This window comes from Pelobates fuscus, chromosome 2 (genome assembly GCF_036172605.1).
Source record: "Pelobates fuscus isolate aPelFus1 chromosome 2, aPelFus1.pri, whole genome shotgun sequence".
In the NCBI taxonomy this organism is placed as follows: Eukaryota; Metazoa; Chordata; class Amphibia; order Anura; family Pelobatidae; genus Pelobates; species Pelobates fuscus.
In genome coordinates this window covers 415,900,294-415,921,209 of record NC_086318.1, presented here as the reverse complement: position 1 = coordinate 415,921,209, position 20,916 = coordinate 415,900,294, and the positions used below count along the sequence as shown (strand labels likewise).

The 20,916-nt window shown below is 41.7% G+C and overlaps 1 protein-coding gene across 2 annotated transcripts; it reads right to left on the bottom strand.

Moving 5' to 3' along the window:
• Nucleotides 1–617: 617 nt before the first annotated feature.
• GZF1 (GDNF inducible zinc finger protein 1) lies at nucleotides 618–14,039 on the bottom strand. Of its 2 annotated transcripts, none has more exons than XM_063441493.1 (6): nucleotides 13,978–14,039; nucleotides 9,382–10,780; nucleotides 6,698–6,792; nucleotides 5,152–5,319; nucleotides 1,967–2,124; nucleotides 618–1,474 (listed from the first exon to the last, which is right to left on the bottom strand). In XM_063441493.1, the coding sequence occupies exons 2-6, from the start codon at nucleotides 10,725–10,727 to the stop codon at nucleotides 1,142–1,144; spliced, it is 2,100 nt and encodes a 699-aa protein (XP_063297563.1). In that variant the 5' UTR covers nucleotides 10,728–10,780; nucleotides 13,978–14,039; the 3' UTR covers nucleotides 618–1,141. The 2 variants fall into 2 exon arrangements, with proteins under 2 accessions (XP_063297563.1, XP_063297564.1); XM_063441494.1 differs by having other exon boundaries at nucleotides 13,989–14,007.
• Nucleotides 14,040–20,916: the final 6,877 nt, after the last annotated feature.

Genomic DNA, 20,916 nt, shown 5'->3' with positions numbered 1-20,916 from the left:
TCATCTTTAATCTATTATTCCTTTCTTCATTTATTTTCAATCCTTTTCTCCTAAGACAATGTAGGGACTAATTTACCGCATTTATTTTTTTCTCCACTTGACAAAAGGCAGAGCTACTTGTGTCCGGTTTTGCCACTTCCCCCAGCTGCATGAATAAGGCATTGTCCTGCGGATTCCTCCATAGATATTAGTGCTGTATTGTTGCTCATGTGCGAGAGTATAGCGCTGACATGGGCTCCTGGCAAATGAAGCACCCCAGAGAATGCAGTATAACTCACACTCCACCCCTAGGCCAAAAGACAAAAAAAACACACACAATGCCATGACCCCAGAAGGTGACACAGCCACTTTGAATATAAAATTAACTTAGAATTCCTTCACACTTTAGTTAATCAACCTGCATGTCTGAGACATTACAGGAAACCATGCAGTCTAAACTGGTTCCATACACTCTTCAGAGCAATATGTATGCCTTAGTTTAAAGACAATTATAATAAAGAAAGGAGTGTTCTATTTGCATACAGCTTCCAAGAAGTAAATAGGTGATTGATTTACTGCCCTTCTAGCATATAATGAAATTATGATTCAGAAATTTAATTTGGACAGCTCACACAAAAACTGAACACATTTGGAATTTATATACAGATCTGGTAAATATGAAGACTCTTTATTGCGCTTCCTTACATCTCATGATGTACAGTATAAACAGGGATTCAGGAATGAATACGCGATATATATTTTGTAAGATTATAAACATGGGCTAATAATTGGAGCCTTTCCAGTATGTGAACAAGGTTCTGTACATTTTTCACATTGTCCTTGTTGCACAAAGTTGAAAGACTCTTACCGTCATACTGCTTCCTTTTTTCCTCCACATGGAATATTTCATTTTACTCTATCACTTGTGCAAGCCATGTCGACATCAAATGGTAAATATGTTTATGCAAAAACTCAAACTTACATGATAGAAGGAAATAAAAATTGAAATAGAAACTGGAAGCAACCATCGCCTTGAACGACAAGATTTATGACATCCATGGTTTAACAATAAAATATAAATCTCTTTGCTAGAATCCTTTTTGTTCCAGTCTTAATAAACATTGAAATGAGGCTAGACTTCATCAAGGTCAGTCAGTCTAAACTATTCAATATTGACCATAGCGTGAATAGATTCGCTCTGTGTGAGGACAGTCAGATGGTTTAAGGTGGTGGTGATGAACACTTCCTGTGGTATGACTGTGCAGTCTGACTTGCAGCCCAGGATGGAGGTTGTGCCATTTTCATGCAATATATCCACAGTTGCTGGCACTACCGTCAGATTTTGATAGTGGCCATTTTCTGTGTAGGTTAATTTGTCAGCAGGTTTTGGGGAATCATCAAAATCATCCTCCGTGAGGTCTGCTTTTTGCCCTTGTTCAGCTTTAGGATCCAAAACCACAAGGAAAGACTTCCATGGAGTATTCTTATCGTGTATCTATAAAATAGATCAACACAGTTTCTATCAGTTGTGAATAAATATACAGATTGTGTCTATTTTATTAGTTGAATAGTCACCTATTTGTTGGGGAGATATCTTTTTTTTTTTTTTTACTCATCTGAAAGAGCTATTGGAGCATCTACTGAGGGATGCAGTACCATCTTTACAAACAAGGGAAAACAACTCCCTCACTCAGTGGTTCCTTATCACAGCTCTTTACATTATAATTATACAATAGTGTCAATAAATGTAACAAAATATGCCAAGGACCCAGAAGGTGACAGACACTTTATAGGGAAACTAAAAGGTATAAAAAAACAGCAATAATTACAATTGCAGGGTTAAGTCACCTGGGTCACTGCAATGAGCTATAGTGGTCTGGGTGCCTATAGTGTGCTTTTATGGATATGACCATTGCTTTCCTGCATCCAAGTCAATTTTGATACTTCCAATTAAATTTATGAAAGTTGAACTAAAGTTGTTTCTCACCGTTGTATGCCTCCGGAGTGTTGATTTATCAGTAAACGTCCGCTGACATGCAATGCACATGAATGGTTTCTCTCCAGTGTGAATGCGATGGTGACGCTGCAATGCATTTAGTTGAGTAAATTGTTTTCCACATTGATCACAACAATAAGGACGTTCTCCTGAAAATAGAATATAATTTAATTAAAAGTAGCTGTAGTAATTATAGTGCCAGAAGTGCCCTGGCGTCCCCACCACCCCCTTTGTAAGCAGTCAACTGTATTAGAAAATTCTGAATTATTTTCTGGGATCTGCCTCAACCTCAGCCAGCTTGCTTTAGAGCTTATGTTGGCTGTCCGGACAAAGCCCTGCAGTGAAGGGCTAGCTCATTTGCCGTGACTGTGAACCAAGTGCTCTCAGCCAATGAACTAAGCACTACACTGCCAGGCTTACCTCGGCATGAAAGCTTTCAGCTGTGCCCAACAGTCAAACAGTTTTAACCCCTTAAGGACACATGACGTGTGTGACACGTCATGATTCCCTTTTATTCCAGAAGTTTGGTCCTTAAGGGGTTAAAATGGTTTGACTTCCTACAATAGGAATTGGAATGTTCCTTTCGTTGACCTGCACTCAAGTCGTATTTTCTAGGAGCAAAAAATATTGGCAGTGTTGAAATTTACTAAAGAAAATTATTTTTTAAATTTAAGACAAAAATAATGGCACTGAAAACACAACTAAATTGACAAAAGTCAGTTATTTGGGCCTAAATTTTAAATTCACTTTTATTCTTTACAATTCCCCCATCAGCAAATAATCCCTTTTTGAGTGTTACAATGTTTTATTGATTGTCGTACCTCCGTACATTACATCTTATTCAGTATAATAAGTTTACCAAGCACACTCTATACTTTCATATCAGCATCTCTTAGAGGGGTGGAATAATTACAGAAATCAATTAAATCAGAGAAAGTAGAGCTGATTATATAGTGAAGAGACACACTAATGGTAGTATCAAAAAAGGGGGGCAACCCTTAAATAGTTAACATTGAAATAGAAAAAGCACAGGAAAAAAAAAAAAAATCTACCAATAAGTGTCTTAATAGGAGAGTAGCTAGAGTTAGTATAAATTAAAACTTTTTTAATGTATCATTAGGTAAAAAATAGATAAACCATATATAACAAGGGATTAGGATAAAATCAAGTAAGGTACGTTCAGTCCTCCCTGTATATACAATGCTAGGTAATGTAGCAAAAAGGTAAGTGTTTTTTTACAAAATTAAGTGGAAAGTAGATATAATATTAATACCCTTTTTGACTAGTGTCAAAGTCAAAAGGCTTTCTAAATGTAGAAGAAAAAAAAAAAAAGGGGGGGGGGGGAAGGTGCTGCTAGACTTCACTCCTATTTCAGTGAGAGAGTCTAATGTGCCTAAATGCCTGCTCTTACACTAAGCCACCCGCTACTGCTACAAATAGGAAATATAAAGAAATAACGGGATAATGTCAAGGACTGAGCGTCCACTCAAAGGATACTTTTTCTCAGAGTGTTAGTTTGCCATTTGTAGGATTCACGGCAATGAATGCTGACACTTAAGGTATACCGAGTAAGCTTCCTCAGTATACCTTAAAGGACCACTATAGGCATCCACACCACTTCAGCTTAATGAAGTGGTCTGGGTGCCAGGTCCCTCTAGGATTAAACCTGCAGCTGTAAACATAGCAGTTTCAGAGAAACTGCTATGTTTACATTAGGGGTTAATCCAGCCTCTAGTGGCTGTCTCATTGACAGCCGCTAGAGGCGCTTCTCACTGTGATTTTCACAGTGAGAAGACGCCAGCGTCCATAGGAAAGCATTGAGAAATATTTTCCTATGGACTGATTGAATGCGCACGTGGCTCTTGCCGCGCATTGGGCGGATGACATCGGAAGAGGGAGATGAGTCCCCCAGCATTGAGGGAGCCCGGTGCTAGAGAAAGGTAAGAATTCAACCCCTTCCTCCCCCTTCACCCCGGCGGGGGGCGGGACCCAGAGGGTGGTGGGGACCCAAAGGCCCTATAGAGCTAGTAAAACGAGTTTGTTTTCCTGGCTCTATAGTGGTCCTTTAAGCTTACTCGGTATACCTTGTATCAGCATTCATTGCCGCATATCTTACAAATGGCAAGCTAACACTCCGTGAAAAAGCATCCTTTGATTGGATGCTCAGTCCTTGACATTATCCTGTTATTTCTTTATATTTCTTACTTGTAGCAGTAGCAGGTGGCTTAGTGTAAGAGCAGGCTTTTATAAGGGGTGCCCCCAAAGGCACATTAGACTCTCTCACTGAAATAGGAGTTAAGTCTAGCAGCACCTCCCCCCTTTTGACTTTGACACTAGTCAAACAGTGTATCAATATTATATCTACTTTCCACTTAATTTTGTAAATACATACTGTTACCTTCTTGCTACATTACCTAGCATTGTATATACAGGGAGGACTGAACGTACCTTACTTGATTTTATCCTAATCCCTTGTTATATATGGTTTATCTATTTTTTACCTAATGATACATTAAAAGTTAAGTTTTAATTTATACTAACTCTAGCTACTCTCCTATTAAGAGACACACTTATTAGTAGATTTGATTTTTTTCCTTTGCTTTTTCTATTTCAATGTTAACTATTTAGGGGTTGACCCCCTTTTTTGATACTACCATTAGTGTGTCTTTTTCTAGTTCAATTACAGAAAATCAGATCAAAAAGCAACGTTATGTGACATGTAGTTTTATATGACAGGGATAACTTTTAAAGAGGGTTTGTCTTTGGAATGTTCAATATTTCTCCCAATTCTGATGCAAATGTTTTTTTTAACATTACTCAATAACTCAAACATCACACTGCTGGACAAATCAAGAGAAAATATACTAAATTCCTGACATTTAACCAGACAAAAATAATAAAAGGCAAAAGATGTTCTATATCTACAGCACTAACTGTGAAATCCTAAAATTGGGCCAGGATAAAGTATTTCAAAGTCTGATTCATGTAGACACAAAAACAAATCCACATGGGAAGAGCCTAATGACTATGTAGAAGGTTCCAACGTATACCATTATTGAAAGAAATGACCTGTGGACTCGGTATTTACAGTTACTGTTGAAAAAAATCAAAACCTCCACTGTTAATTTAGGACAAATAATGTAAAATGAATCCACGGCCTGCTCTGTGTGCATTACCAGTGTGAACTTTAATGTGCTGGTAAAGGGAGTTCCTTTGTGCAAACGTCCTCAAACAAATGTCACATTTAAATGGTTTGGAGCCAGTGTGCATACGATTATGATGTTTTAAATATTCCTTAGAGGCAAAGCTCTTTCCGCAGGTTTCACACATGAAAGGCCTTTCTCCTGCAATGAAAATCAGTAGACAAAAGTTTACTCTCTAATTTGGCAAATACTTCACGTATAACATTCCAAACTTTGTGTAAAGCAAATGAACTACAAATCGAAGGTGCTTCAGCATAAACAGACTTTTTAATAAAAAAAAAAAAAAAAAATGACATCTTGCAAAAACCATTGCATGTACTTTAAATTTTTTTTTTTTTTTTTAAGAAACTCTATAGCAGGGGTGCCCAAAAGGTAGAACTACAACTGCCATAATGCTTTGCATTTAGAATGAGAAAGCATCATGGAAACGTTAGTTCTAAAACATCTGGGGATCTACCTTTTGGACACCCCTGCTCTATAGCATAATGAATACAAACATGCATTCCCAATTAGCTAGATGAATCCCTCCCCCTCTATGAAATAAAGCAGTTTACTCATTTTTCTTCTCTTGCTGTGCCAATCTCTTCAGCTGAAAGTATCAATCTTTATGATCTCAACCAATCCAATGCTACCCCATAGGGAAGCAATGGGGGGCTAGAGTGCAGCTCATCATCTTCTCACAGTGATGAACGGAGTAAAAGCATTTCTATATGAAGCATTCAGCATCCCCAATCTGTGCAGGACCAAACCAGGAAGTCCCTGTAGTTGCAGTCAAATAGACAGCAAATAGAGGTGGCCTTTGGCAGGAGTGTAAACACTGAGTTTTATCAGAAAAAGCAGTATTTTCACTGCTGAGCCTTCAGGGACATGCTATATGCATTAAGTTGTAGTGGTTCTGGTGACTATAATATAAATATAGTGGTAATTTCCACCATCTCAGAAGCTGCATGCACCAGACTGAAGTAAACTGAATTCGTCCAGTTACTAAGTGAATCCAGATTTAATTATTAGTGCCATTATAAGTGGAGGTCACTCTGACTAAATCTAGGAAAACATTTTTTTCAGAGAGCAGTAGAAGATGGACTGCCTCACCCATTTATAGTACAAGCCGCAACAATGCCTGGAATAAAATACATTTTAAACATTTTGTCAAATATAGCTGAATGGGACATTTTTTTCCAGGTCAGTATGTTTTTATTTCATTTGTTTTGGCCTGAAATTCACTTTGAATTCCTGACAGTCCACACTGTGTGTTATATTATTCACCATCTCATGAATGATTATCCACTAGACGTCCATTGTTCTAACCAAAGTGTTCCTGTCATGGGATAGTTTAGGCAGGAGTTTAACTCCATTTTAATGATTATATATTTTAGAGTAAGCAAAAAAAATAATATAATAATAAGGCACACAAGTGGCATATAGAATTGAGCTTATACTGCTCAATGAATCAGAAGAAGCAAACAAAACCAATGACACTGGAAACTTAACCTGTAAAAGGAATAGGCACCGACCTTACCTGTATGACACCTTTTATGGTAGATGAGCATGTGGTTCTGTGTAAATCTTGCTCCACACACTTCACAGACAAATGGTTTCTCACCAGTGTGAATTCTGAAGGAAAATGATTGCCCCTTAGTTACTATAATTCCCAAAATAAAGACACCAGGAAAAAATCACATTTCAATTCGATATGTATGTGTCTACAGCTCATATAATCACTTCAGTTTACTTGTTTAATCAGAGAAGGGTCTAATTTGGGAGCAAAGGCTGATTTTAGTATGAAGAAATTTATAAGAACTGTTAAACATTATCTAAAAGAACTCACAATTTAAAAGGAAATATGTCAGTCTGCACACTATGGTAGTACTGGATGAGCATACATGCTAAGACCTTGATTTACTTAGTTTGGATCAGCATTTTAAAATGATCAGAATTTGAAGAAAAGGGGGCGGGGCCTGACAGGCAACATGGCCGGACGCGTTTCTTGCGAGCTCCTGCACCAGCAGGGATAAAAACGACCCTCATGACCACCCAAACGAAGCTAACTACAAGAGAAGCCCAAAAAGAGAAACAGGACCACACGGGGAACAAAATGATACCCGTCCTGCAACGAAACATAACAAGAGCGCCTGAACCGGCTACGCGGCCTACACCAGACTGGAGCCTGAGGCCTGGGGGAAGCGGCCGATCTCCCGGCACAGAACCTCCTCACGAGCGGCAATCAAACACTGCCCTGCCAACCCCCCCTCTGGACCGGCGGGGGATATCCCGGTCCTCGCTGGGGGCGGTTACCCCCACACTAAAGTCTGACCAAGCGACAAAGCCCAGAGTAAAGCGGGGAGAGCATGGCCCGACCAAGATGGCGGCTAGGAAGCAGCCCACAACAATACACACACTTACCGAACCTCCCGAGCATGCACTGGAGTTTTATGAACGACTCCGAGCCAGCATATGGATACAGCTACACGCCCAGAGACTGCTCTTCAAGCGAGTTATGCGAGCAGTAGCGGAATGGATCCGCCCGGCAATCCGACGCCACGTGGGAGTAAATCCACCCCGAGGCTCCAGAACAACTCCGCGACGGTGCCGGAGCCGCAGATCAGCGCGGCGGGAAACAGCACAAGGCTACCTGGACGCCAAGCACCGACGCGAAACCCGCCTGCACACCCGATTCACTTGCCCTTCAAAGACCCCAGCATCTTATACCCAGGGTGAAATGCTCCAGTACTACCCGACACCGTCACCACAGTTTCCCCTCAGAGGAATAGGATGATCTATCGGCATGCGGGCAGGCGGCCTGCCTTCCCACAACCACCAAAGGACGCTATGCAGTTATGCAGGGACACTGGTCATACACTAAGCAAGTTTAGATATTACTGTTTTCTCGTGTTAATACAAGCGGACGTTTTCTTGTTTTATCCAGCACTATCTATTGCATTTATATGGCACTAAACATAAATATGTCCTAGCGTTAATGTACCCAAACTCGTTATACTCAGGATACAATGCACAAAAGAAGATGTCATTTAAAATCGCTGCCTAGCCTGCCGTCACTGGCAATTGCCATGTAATGAACCTCTTGCATGCAACTACAATATCATAACGCTTAAATCGAGTTAATGCTTTGTTTACCTAAATTACTAAGGCTAAACGATAAATGTACCACAGGCGATAACAGCATAACCATACTTATCTATAGAAAATGTGCGACCATGCAAGCCACTTTCATACTCCTTATCTATGTTCATATATGTTAATATACGCTGTTGTGGGGCTTGTGAAAACGTTGCAGTTTTATTTTATTTTATTCAAGTTCAACATATTTCGACGACATAACCGTTTAGTCATGCATGATATACAACAAAATATGTGCAAATTACTATGCCACTACGTAACTACTGCTAATCTTGAAATACGCTGTTGTGGCGTCTGTTAATACTAAGGCTAAAACGATAAATGTACCACAGGCGATAACAGCATAACCATACTTATCTATAGAAAAATGTGCGAACATGCAAACCATTGTCATACTCCTCATCTATGTTGATATATGTTAATATGTGCTGTTGTGGTGTTTGTGGAAACATTGCTGTTTTATTTTATTTTATTCGAGCTAAACATATTTCGACGACATAACTGTTTAGTCATACATGATATACAACTAAAAAAAAAAAAATGTGCGAATTTCTATGCCACTACGTAACTATTGTTAATCTTGAAATACGCTGTTGTGGCGTCCGTTAATAACCTGTAACCACATGCACAACCAAAATAAAGAATTAAAAAAAAAAAAAGAATTTGAAGAAAAAAAAGTTTTTTTGAAAATATTTACCAACAGAAGTCAACCATTAAAGTATAGGGATTTTCCAAAAATAGATAATTTTGAAAACTTTTTCTATGTGCACAAACAAAGTGCTACCAAAATTTATTGGAGGACAGAATAATAAACAGACGTTTCGGGTACAACCCTTTTTCAATGCACCATGTCAATGCAGTATGTTATTTCATACTACAATTTACAATTCTCTTAGTTCTTCAAATCCTTCTGGGGGAGCTGTGATTGGCCCTGGAGAGAAACTGTTTAATACCTGAAGGTAAAAGTGGGGCCTGCTTGCACCATAATAACTAATAAAGATGAAGTTGTTATGGTGCCTGGAGTGTTCCTTTATGCTATAATTGTATTAGCACGTCTATTCTTACCTCATGTGTGTTTTCAGTGCTGATGTTTGAGAAAATCTGGCATCACACTGTGTACAGCCGTAAGGTTTGTCACCTGTGTGTGTTCGTTCATGAAGTCTTAAAGCTGTTTTAGAGCTTAAACCTTTTCCGCACTGTTGGCAAAAATGCCTCTCACCTCCACCCTCATGGACCTGCAGAATATGTCTTTTGACATCTTTTTTCCTTTTAAACTTTTTATTGCAGAGTTCACAAGGAAACAAGCGCTCATTATTATGAACATGGCGCTCGTGACTTTTCAAATTACACCGATTTGCAAATGTTTGCCCGCAGAGGTCACATTTGTATACAATTTCTGCAGACCCATTCTGGACCTGTTTCGAGTGCATTAAAAAGCTTTCTTCATCAAAAAACTTTTTGTCACGGATAAGACACATCATATCTTCTCCACTTTGGTTGTTTGCATCATTGGATATTTTACAGCTCTCATCCAAATCACAACGGCTATCATCGTCCTCAGCCTTTATGCTATCTTCGGTCTGCTCATCTGTTATTTCTGCACTGTGTGCATTTTGTTCCATAGGTATGCCATTCACCTCTGTATCAATGTCTGCATTATCCTGCTGCTCTCGTAATTTTCTTGTATACTTTTTCTTTGGAATTTCAACAACAGCCTTTTTTCCAGCTAAACGCCCACTAGATCTCCGAGATTTTACATTTGGAACCTTTGGCATGTCTTTTGTATTTTCAATAACGTCAATCTTGTCAGATTTTGGAGTGGAAACACTGGGACATATCTCCTGCAAGATATTTCCATCATGGGCTTCAGAAAATATGGTGGTAGCAGTAGTAATATGGCCCTCTTCTTCTGTGGAAGACTGGTTATCAGACAGTGAATTTATTTGCAAAGAATTTATATCCTCAGACTCATGTGCTTCAGAAAAGTTTTGCAAATCTAACCATACTGATTCAAGCATCTGCTTTTTAACCTGATAGCATACGACTTCCAGCTCTTCACATTTAAGCTTTTCAGCCATTTCGATCATCCGCTGTACTCGGTCTTCCTCCACTTCAACTTTTGCCGTGTATATAAACTCGAGAAATGAGGCAAAGTCCACTGTAGGTATTTCATTAAGCAATATATACGCATTAGAACCATCTAATGCATTGTCATTAGTAAATACTTCTTTGAAATATTTGCTTGATGCTGCCAAGACAGATTTGTGGGCGATGAAATCTGCTCTTGCCCCCTGGTGCTCCACTCTCACAGTAGCATCACAAAAGTGTCCGAGAAGTCGCAGTTGGTACATTTCATTCAAAAAGTTAACTGGCAGTGCCTTCGACTCCAGCAATAAACCAGTGTTTTCCATTACACTTGTCTGAAGTAGAATTTGCTCAGAGAGGCGAAAGGTAAACAGAGAACCTGCAAATACACAAACACATATCAAAACATGCATTGACACATTTTTGGGATAAGACATGTTTTATAGTATTTTGAAAAAAATGAATACCAAAAAAAGTTCAGGCTTTCTCACCTCTGTATTTAATCAACTAGAGGAAATGTAATATGTAGGTCAAAAACAGGTGATTTGGGGAAAATTTGTGGGACAAATACTGAGGAGTTCATGTACAAAATGCCGATGTATAGTAAATCCAAGAGCAGATAAAATATTATTGGATGAATTAATTGATTTAGAGAAAATCTCCACCTAATCTAAAGCCACAGCCATTAAATCTGAAATTTGGGTTTTCAATGTACTATAGTTCACACTTTGGTGAATTAACAGCTAAACAACAATTACACCTTTAACACTGTTTAAATGAAACATAGAATACATCCCTGTCATATATACATTAGTCCGATACCAGCAATATTACAAATATTAAAATTCAGTTAATTATAAGTTAATTCTCCACTAGGTTTCGCTATTTCAGTCAAGAATTTGCAAATCCCTTTAACCCCTTAAGGACACATGACATGTGTGACATGTCATGATTCCCTTTTATTCCAGAAGTTTGGTCCTTAAGGGGTTAAAAACAAACAAACAAAAAAAAACTACTATTAAAATGAAATATATTATATACGGTTAATTTTGTCCAAAACTGTTAATTCAGAAAAATGCTGCAACTTTGCAATCTCAGTTACTGTAATTTCATTTTTGGTTTTAAACTGTTTTCTTTATAAATATAGAGCAATAACAACAGGTAGAATTGCAGAATAAAATGCCCTTTAACCTAAACCAGGGGTTCTAGCTGTCAAACCAACACCTCAATGCTGCCAGGGGTTTCTGGGAAATGTAGTTTTCCAATAACAGGTAGAATTGCAGAATAAAATGCCCTTTAACCTAAACCAGGGGTCCCAGCTGTCATACCAACACCTCAATGCTGCCAGGGGTTTCTGGGAAATGTAGTTTTACAATAACAGGTAGAATTGCAGAATAAAATGCCCTTTAACCTAAACCAGGGGTCCCAGCTGTCATACCAACACCTCAATGCTGCCAGGGGTTTCTGGGAAATGTAGTTTTCCAATAACAGGTAGAATTGCAGAATAAAATGCCCTTTAACCTAAACCAGGGGTCCCAGCTGTCAAACCAACACCTCAATGCTGCCAGGGGTTTCTGGGAAATGTAGTTTTCCAATAACAGGTAGAATTGCAGAATAAAATGCCATTTAACCTAAACCAGGGGTCCCAGCTGTCAAACCAACACCTCAATGCTGCCAGGGGTTTCTGGGAAATGTAGTTTTCCAATAACAGGTAGAATTGCAGAATAAAATGCCCTTTAACTTAAACCAGGGGTTCTAGCTGTCAAACCAACACCTCAATGCTGCCAGGGGTTTCTGGGAAATGTAGTTTTCCAATAACAGGTAGAATTGCAGAATAAAATGCCCTTTAACCTAAACCAGGGGTCCCAGCTGTCATACCAACACCTCAATGCTGCCAGGGGTTTCTGGGAAATGTAGTTTTCCAATAACAGGTAGAATTGCAGAATAAAATGCCCTTTAACCTAAACCAGGGGTCCCAGCTGTCATACCAACACCTCAATGCTGCCAGAGGTTTCTGGAAAATGTAGGTTTACAATAACAGGTAGAATTGCAGAATAAAATGCCCTTTAACCTAAACCAGGGGTCCCAGCTGTCATACCAACACCTCAATGCTGCCAGGGGTTTCTGTGAAATGTAGTTTTACAATAACAGGTAGAATTGCAGAATAAAATGCCCTTTAACCTAAACCAGGGGTCCCAGCTGTCATACCAACACCTCAATGCTGCCAGAGGTTTCTGGAAAATGTAGGTTTACAATAACAGGTAGAATTGCAGAATAACATGCCCTTTAACCTAAACCAGGGGTCCCAGCTGTCATACCAACACCTCAATGCTGCCAGGGGTTTCTGGGAAATGTAGTTTTACAATAACAGGTAGAATTGCAGAATAAAATGCCCTTTAACCTAAACCAGGGGTCCCAGCTGTCATACCAACACCTCAATGCTGCCAGGGGTTTCTGGGAAATGTAGTTTTACAATAACAGGTAGAATTGCAGAATAAAATGCCCTTTGACCTAAACCAGGGGTCCCAGCTGTCATACCAACACCTCAATGCTGCCAGGGGTTTCTGGGAAATGTAGTTTTCCAATAACAGGTAGAATTGCAGAATAAAATGCCCTTTAACCTAAACCAGGGGTCCCAGCTGTCAAACCAACACCTCAATGCTGCCAGGGGTTTCTGGGAAATGTAGTTTTCCAATAACAGGTAGAATTGCAGAATAAAATGCCATTTAACCTAAACCAGGGGTCCCAGCTGTCAAACCAACACCTCAATGCTGCCAGGGGTTTCTGGGAAATGTAGTTTTCCAATAACAGGTAGAATTGCAGAATAAAATGCCCTTTAACCTAAACCAGGGGTTCTAGCTGTCAAACCAACACCTCAATGCTGCCAGGGGTTTCTGGGAAATGTAGTTTTCCAATAACAGGTAGAATTGCAGAATAAAATGCCCTTTAACCTAAACCAGGGGTCCCAGCTGTCATACCAACACCTCAATGCTGCCAGGGGTTTCTGGGAAATGTAGTTTTCCAATAACAGGTAGAATTGCAGAATAAAATGCCCTTTAACCTAAACCAGGGGTCCCAGCTGTCATACCAACACCTCAATGCTGCCAGGGGTTTCTGGGAAATGTAGTTTTCCAATAACAGGTAGAATTGCAGAATAAAATGCCCTTTAACCTAAACCAGAGGTCCCAGCTGTCATACCAACACCTCAATGCTGCCAGGGGTTTCTGGGAAATGTAGTTTTCCAATAACAGGTAGAATTGCAGAATAAAATGCCCTTTAACCTAAACCAGGGGTCCCAGCTGTCATACTAGGGGTTTCTGGGAAATGTAGTTTTCCAATAACATTGCTCTGTATTGGGCCAGTCCTGTAGTAATATAATAATAATGAATGGCTTTGCTTTGTATAAACACAGCTTAGAGAAGCTGATCTCAGCCAGTGACAGGCTGCCATGTCCTATTAGTACACAGTATAGACATTAATAGCAGTCCTGTCTCCCCCTCTGGCACTGCAGCCCCCAGGCCAGTCACTGAGTGCCAGAGGGGGAGACACAGGATACCTAATAACCAAATCAAGTACCAAAAAAAAACCGTGTCCTGGCGAATCCAGAGCTCTGGGCTTCCTCTCTATGGTACGGCCCGGCTTCTCCCGCCCCACTTCCTCTTTCTCTATGGTACGTACGGCCACGGCCTCTCTCTCAAACGCCTACGACTTCCTGTGATTCCAGGCCGCCTACAGATTGGCTTTTGCCAGTACTGCCAGCCGTCAGCGTGAGCATCTGACCCCGCCTACCACGTCCGGGAGTGGTCACGTGACAGCGAGAAGACCGTTAGGCTGATGTGACGTGACTCTGGCCAAAACCTGCGCGTCATTTCCGCCCAGTGCTGTAAGGAGCGGATGTTGTTTGGAGTTGGAAGTAAAGATGGCGGATCCTCAGGGATGATCACAATACAGCTCACTAGGATTGTGAAGGGATTGGTTTATCGGCGCCTTTTTTTTTTGTCACGTTTCTCAAGCTTGTTTTGGTTGCTCACTGACCTTTAGAGAAGGCGGTAAACCAGGTTTAAAAAAAAATAAATAAAAAAATCTTAAAAATCACTACATTTCAAATAGGTGTTCAAAGTGAGATCCTGATGGCATAATTATGGCAAAAATTCAAGGATTTTACAATTATCATGACGGAAAGTCATGATTTTATTAAAGACACGGAGGCGAGTATTATGCTGCACTCTTTCTTTATTTCCCTCAGCAGCAAAGAAACCTTATTGAAAAAAAACAACATTAAAACAGGTCTGCCTTCCAACAGGCAATGTCCGCCTAGCAACATGATCATCCAATCAGTGACATCCTTTCCCTATAGCTGGCGGAGCGTTGATGACCATTTCCTCTTTATTTCTTGCGACTCCCGAAGAAACTCAAACTCGGAACAGGAAACCAGAGTAAACCAAACGATTCTTAACAAAGCATGTGATTCCAATAGGTCTTTTAGCCAGGTCACGCTAAAGAAACAAGAGAAATATGGTAATTTCTTGAAAGTTATGGGTTGTCCGCATATATATAGATCTAAATGTCTGAGTAAACAGTGATAACCTTTCATAACAGTAGTAAGAGGCAACTACTAATCTGAGGACAACAGAGGTAATAAAGTCCCATCATTATATATTGCTCTAGAGCAATGTAAAAATGTGATACCATCACTACCGCCAAATCGAACTTACCTTGGAGAGGTCTTAGTCTTTGAAAACTTACCTCGACCCACCACTGAGCCGTCCGAGGGTGGGTGGGTGGGATAATACTCGCCTCCGTGTCTTTAATAAAATCATGACTTTCCGTCATGATAATTGTAAAATCCTTGAATTTTATTAAAGACCCGGAGGCTCCTATTATGCTATTTTAAAGCTGTGATATCACGGCTTCTGCAAAATGTTGGATAGGTTTGAAATAGAAATTACGGAAAGTAGATTCTGCGGACCAATCAGCCGCCTTCAGTATATCTTCCAGGCGACAACCCGCCATTGAGGCTTTGGAGGCCATGGCACCGCGAACTGAGTGAGGTGAGAATATGGAGGTATCAATACCTGCCAAAGACATGATCCATTTGACCCAGCGGGCCAAGGTAGGAGAGGATACCGGAGCATGCGGTTTACGGAAGGAGATGAAGAGTTGGGGGTTCGACTCAATCCGGAGGGGTGCAGTACGAGCTTCGTACGCCCTAAGACATGTAACTGGGCAGAGGATCGGTGTCGCGGGAAACGCTGGATACAGGACCGATCTGGAGGACGATTTCGTCCTCCGTGAGATGTCAAAGACGACTCCTTCTGGGGTGAAGGATCGGGCATTGACATCAAGAGCTCGAACGTCTGATACTCTTTTGCAAGAGACTAGACATAACAGCATAACTAGTTTAGCTGAGATTTGTTTTAAGGATAGAGACTCGTTGTCTGGCCACCTAGTCAGGAAAGTTAGTACCAGGGAGACGTCCCATAGGGAGGAATAGCGAGGTAAGGGTGGCCTTGCGAAGCGGATGCCTCTTAGGAGGCGACATACTAAGGGATGTCGTCCTATTGGAACCCCGTCAATGCCGGTATGGCCGGCTGAGATAGCTGATCGGTAGAGGTTTACCGTTCTGTATGCTTTCCCGTTATCATAGAGGGAGGTCAAGAATTGCAGGACAGTTGTCACAGGAGTTGATAGGGGATCCACACCCCGTGCCACGCACCAACCATCCCATGTGCGCCAAGCAGACTTGTAAGACTGTCTCGTGCCGGGTGCCCATGCGCCCTCGAGAAGTCGTAGAGTCGATTGCGAAACTCCCTCGATTGACCAGGGTCCCCGGAAATCAGCCATGCCATGAGGCGGAGGAGGCCCTGAAGTATCAGGGGGTGGGGATTCCCTTCGGGGTCCCGGAGGAGAGATTGGGTGTCCGGGAGGAGACGTGGAGGGTCTATGGCCATCTCCAGCAGAGGAGGAAACCAAGGTTGTGCCGGCCATAGGGGGGTTATTAGAACCATGTCGCCCAAGTGGCGCCGTAGGTGGAGGAGGCAACGAGGGATAAGGGCAAATGGAGGGAATGCATAGTTCCTGGTTCCTTCCTCGGTCCAACCGAGGTGAGTATGGAGTAATGGTATTGACTGGGATAGCAGCAGGATGTCGTCTAAGTATATGATTAGACGAATCCCCCGACTGCGTAGGAGCGCGTTAACGGGCTTCATGAGCTTGGTGAAACACCAAGGTGCGGAAGAGAGACCAAAGGGAAGGCAGTGGAACCGCCATTTTCTTCCCTGCCATATGAATTGCAGGAAGTTTTGGTGTGCTTGCGCAATGGGTACTGTAAGATAAGCGTCTCTTAGGTCGAGTTTGACCATCCAGTCCGCTGGTTGGAGCAAATCCCGTAGGCAATGGATGCCTTCCATCTTGAAGTGATGGTAGGCTACGTAGGTGTTTAAATGTTTGAGGTTGATAACTGGGCGGGATCCGCCCCCTTTTTTGGGGACAATGAATAAATTGCTCACAAATCCCGGGGTATACATTGGGATTTCTTGGATAGCACCCTTGAGTGCCAAGTCTTGAATTTCCTCGGAAACGAGGGTCGTGTCTATTTGGGAAAAAGCAATCTCCCTGGGTGGGGAGAGCTGAGTGGGCAGGGATACAAAATCTATGAGATATCCTTGGACTGCCCTGAGAATCCAAACATCTGATGTAATTAGGGCCCATACATGGGAAAAATGTGTGAGTCTGCCCCCTATCAATACATGTGAAGAAAATTGAGAAGGGTAGCTTACCGTAAGGACGTCTTCCGGAAGGAGCGCCTCGTGCACCTCTCGACAACCAAGGTCTACCTCGTTGGGGGAAGAAGGTTGGAGCGGGCCTCTGGTCGTGGAAGGGGGTTCTCCCCATATAGGAGCCTCGGTTCGGGCGCGAACCTCTACTGAGTCTGCCGGACAGACGGCCCCTTGCTCTGCCGGCCCCACCAAAAACCTTTGGGTGGAACACCCTTTTTAGATTAGTTTGTGCCTTGTCCAAGGCTGTGAATGTCTGGACATAAGAGCCCAGGTCTTTTACAAAAGATTCTCCAAAAAGATACCCTTTTGCTTGGGCTCCTGGCTCAGTAATGGCCATATTTACCAGTTTGGGTTCTATTTTAATTAGGATAGATTTCCTGCGCTCAGTAGCCAGGGCCGTATTGGCATTGCCTATAAGGCATATCACTCTTTGAATCCAACCTCTAATAGTGAGGCGATCTAAGGCTTCGTCGTGCGCCAAGGATTCCTCTACGGCTTCGAAAATTTTGGTTGCCGGACCCAAAATATCCAAGACTTTATCTTGACAATTATAGAGGGAGAAGTCTAGACCTTTCTTAGGTTTCCAATTGGTTTTACTTAGAAATTGTATGATTTTAGGGTCCACCTGGGGTGTCTTACAGACTTCGTCTGGCACGGTGGGACGTGGGCATTCGGCCCTTAGTTTGTTACGTGTTGCCTTGTCTAAAGGCTTACGGGCTCGAGATGCGATGTATTGCGCCACATGCTCAGCCGGTGACCATTCCGCAGAGCGGGGGTGCCGTAAATCGTCGGGTTCGAATAACGGTTCACCCTGTGGGTCAAGTATTCTACCCTCTTTGTGTATATCAGAACTGGGCATGCCAGTGGTAGCCATTTTAGTGGAAGGATCATGCTCCTTATCCATATCGTACTCCGACTCTAAGTCGGATAAGTCATTAGACTGATCTGAGTCTAGGGTGGGTGCACTCTCCTCATCTGAACTGAGCTCTGACTCAGTATTATCAGGCTGGGTTTTAGCCCACTTCCAGTGTCTAGCCGTTTTTGCCCGGCTAGAGGCTCTCTTGCGCGGTGGTTCAATATTCGCGCCATCCATGACAGGTGTTATACTGTCCATCATTAGTTTGGAGGAGTGCTTAACTTTTGCCAGGGCTTTGCGGCCGAGGCGTGGGGGTTGAGAAACAGGTGGTATCGCGACTGACATAGCAGGCGGAGGGACCATGAGTTGGGCCTGTAGTAATGCTTGGGTAAAAGATTTGGAGATAGAAGAGGACATAATGTCCATGGCAGATGCTAAGGCTTTGGATACAGAATTGGAAACAGTAGTATCCATGATGGCCTGGATTTCCTCAGATGCTGGGAAATCCACCTCATCCCCAGGAGTTACAGGGGGAATACCCAAAACAGTGTGAGGATTAGTTTGTGTCCCTGAGGGACCAGGCAAGTCGTTAGAAGACTGCATATTGCTAATAAGGAATAGGCAAAATGATATAAGTAGTTTATTAGAAGTGGTATTGGCAAGGTTAAGTAACCCAGCAAAGGACTATAGAACAGAAATATCTAGCAACAGGTAGTTGAATAGTACTCACTGAGATTAATAACGAAATTTTTTGGGAGCAGGAGAAAGGGGGGACCGTCCGCCACAACTCTGGACACCAACTCCGATTCAGGGGACGGAGTGGGCGTGTCACAGATGAAAAGGGCGCGAAAGCGCCGTTTTAAATGGCCGCCGGTGAAAAATTCCGGCTGAATTGAGCGTTTAAAGTGTCAAACGTTTAGCCGCGAGGTGGCAGAAGATTGTGTGTACAGTTAGTGCTCTGCGGTTGCGGCTGTCTACCGCGCTCGGTAACGAAGATTCCGAGCGCGGACACAGCAGCCGAGCCGCAAGATGGCCGCCGGAGGCGTCCCTGACGGGGTGCGTGTGCGCGGCTGAGTAAGGCAATACCGGGATCCGCGGTGTCACCGAAAAAAATTCCCCAGGATTTTGAATCCTAGGGAGCAACAAATGTACCAAAAAACTATGTGAATAGCGTAATACATAAACGGGACTGCCAAGTTAAAGTAGTATGTGCCTATCACAGCACACTTCAATAAGGCACAGCAATTAAAGGAACATTGAATAATATGTAAAATAACACATTTTATGTATACCATCAATCGATATGAGAAGCATTCAATATAAACAAATAGTTTGCAATCATTAACAAATACAGAATTCCCACAGCCAGAAGCTGAGAGAGTTGTACTTATCTGAGGGAAAGCAGCAAAGAAAGAGGAAATGGTCATCAACGCTCCGCCAGCTATAGGGAAAGGATGTCACTGTTCGGATGATCATGTTGCTAGGCGGACATTGCCTGTTGGAAGGCAGACCTGTTTTAATGTTGTTTTTTTTCAATAATGTTTCTTTGCTGCTGAGGGAAATAAAGAAAGAGTGCAGCATAATAGGAGCCTCCGGGTCTTTAATAAAATTTATATTTTGAAACACACACATTTTTTTTTAAACTCAACCACGAATTGGCTATTTTAGGCTAATTTTATAAATTCCATATTTTACTGAACAAGATGATGTACAAGGCTATTATCCCCTTAGTGACCAGACCGCTTTCAATTTTTTTTTTCCGTTTGGGACCAGGGCTGTTTTTACATTTCTGCAGTGTTTGTGTTTAGCTGTAACTTTCCTCTTACTCATTTACTGTACCCACACATATTATATACCGTGTTTCCCGCCATTAAATTGTCTTTCTAAAGATACCATTATTTTCATCATATAATTTACTATAAAAAAAATATAAAATATGATGAAAAAAATGTACAAAAACACACCTTTTCTAACTTTGCCCCCCAAAATCTGTTACACATCTTCAACCGCCCCAAAAAACACCCATGCTAAATAGTTTCTAAATTTTGTCCTGAGTTTAAAAATACTTGTTAGAAATACCAATGTTAACATGTTAGCTTTTTTTTTTTTTTTTTGCAAGTTATAGGGCAATACGTACAAGTAGCACTTTGCTATTTCCAAACTATTTAAAAAAAATAAAAATTAACATAAGTTACATTGTAGCACTGATATCTGTCAGGAATCCCTGAATAACCCTTCACAGTGTATATATTTTTTTAAAAGAAGACAACCTAAGGTATTAAACTTGGGATATTTTAAATCTTCATGCAACCATTTTGCCACCAATCAAATGTTAAAAAATAAATAAAAATAATTGGGTGATTTTTTTTACACACATAGCAATTTAAGAACACGTACTGAGAACTGCAAGGGCTACTGCCAAAGAACACCACAATATCCATTTAGCAACATTGGTAACTGTCATTCGCTCACACTATGTCACCCCCCTCTCACTCTGTCACCCACCTACAAAATGTCACCCTCCCTCTCACTCTGTCACCCCACTCTCACTATGTCACCCTCCCTCACACATTAGGTCTCCCCCCTCACACACTAGGTCACCCCATCTCACTCTGTCACCCCCTCTCAGTATGTCACCCCCTAAGACTGTCACCCCCACCTCACACTGTCACCCCCTCTTACTCTGTCATACCCCCTCTCTCTGTCACCCCCCTCACACTCTGTCTCCCACCCTCTTACTATCACCCACCTTCACTATGTCACCCTCACTCTCACCCCATCTCACTCTGTCTCCTCCCTCTTACTCTGTCACAACCCTTACACTAATTTCACCCCCTCTTACTCTGTCAACCCCCTCACACTCTGTCACCTCCCTACCCT

Bases quoted from the DNA above. Each gene is read 5' to 3' on its own strand.
- GZF1 (XM_063441493.1), bottom strand. From the start codon at position 10,727: ATGGAAAACACTGGTTTATTGCTGGAGTCGAAGGCACTGCCAGTTAAC. The intron at 6,793-9,381 runs GTAAGAATAGAC...ATTTTCCTTCAG, and splicing joins GCACTGAAAACACACATGAG to AATTCACACTGGTGAGAAAC. The intron at 1,475-1,966 runs GTGAGAAACAAC...TCTATTTTATAG, and splicing joins CACTCCGGAGGCATACAACG to ATACACGATAAGAATACTCC.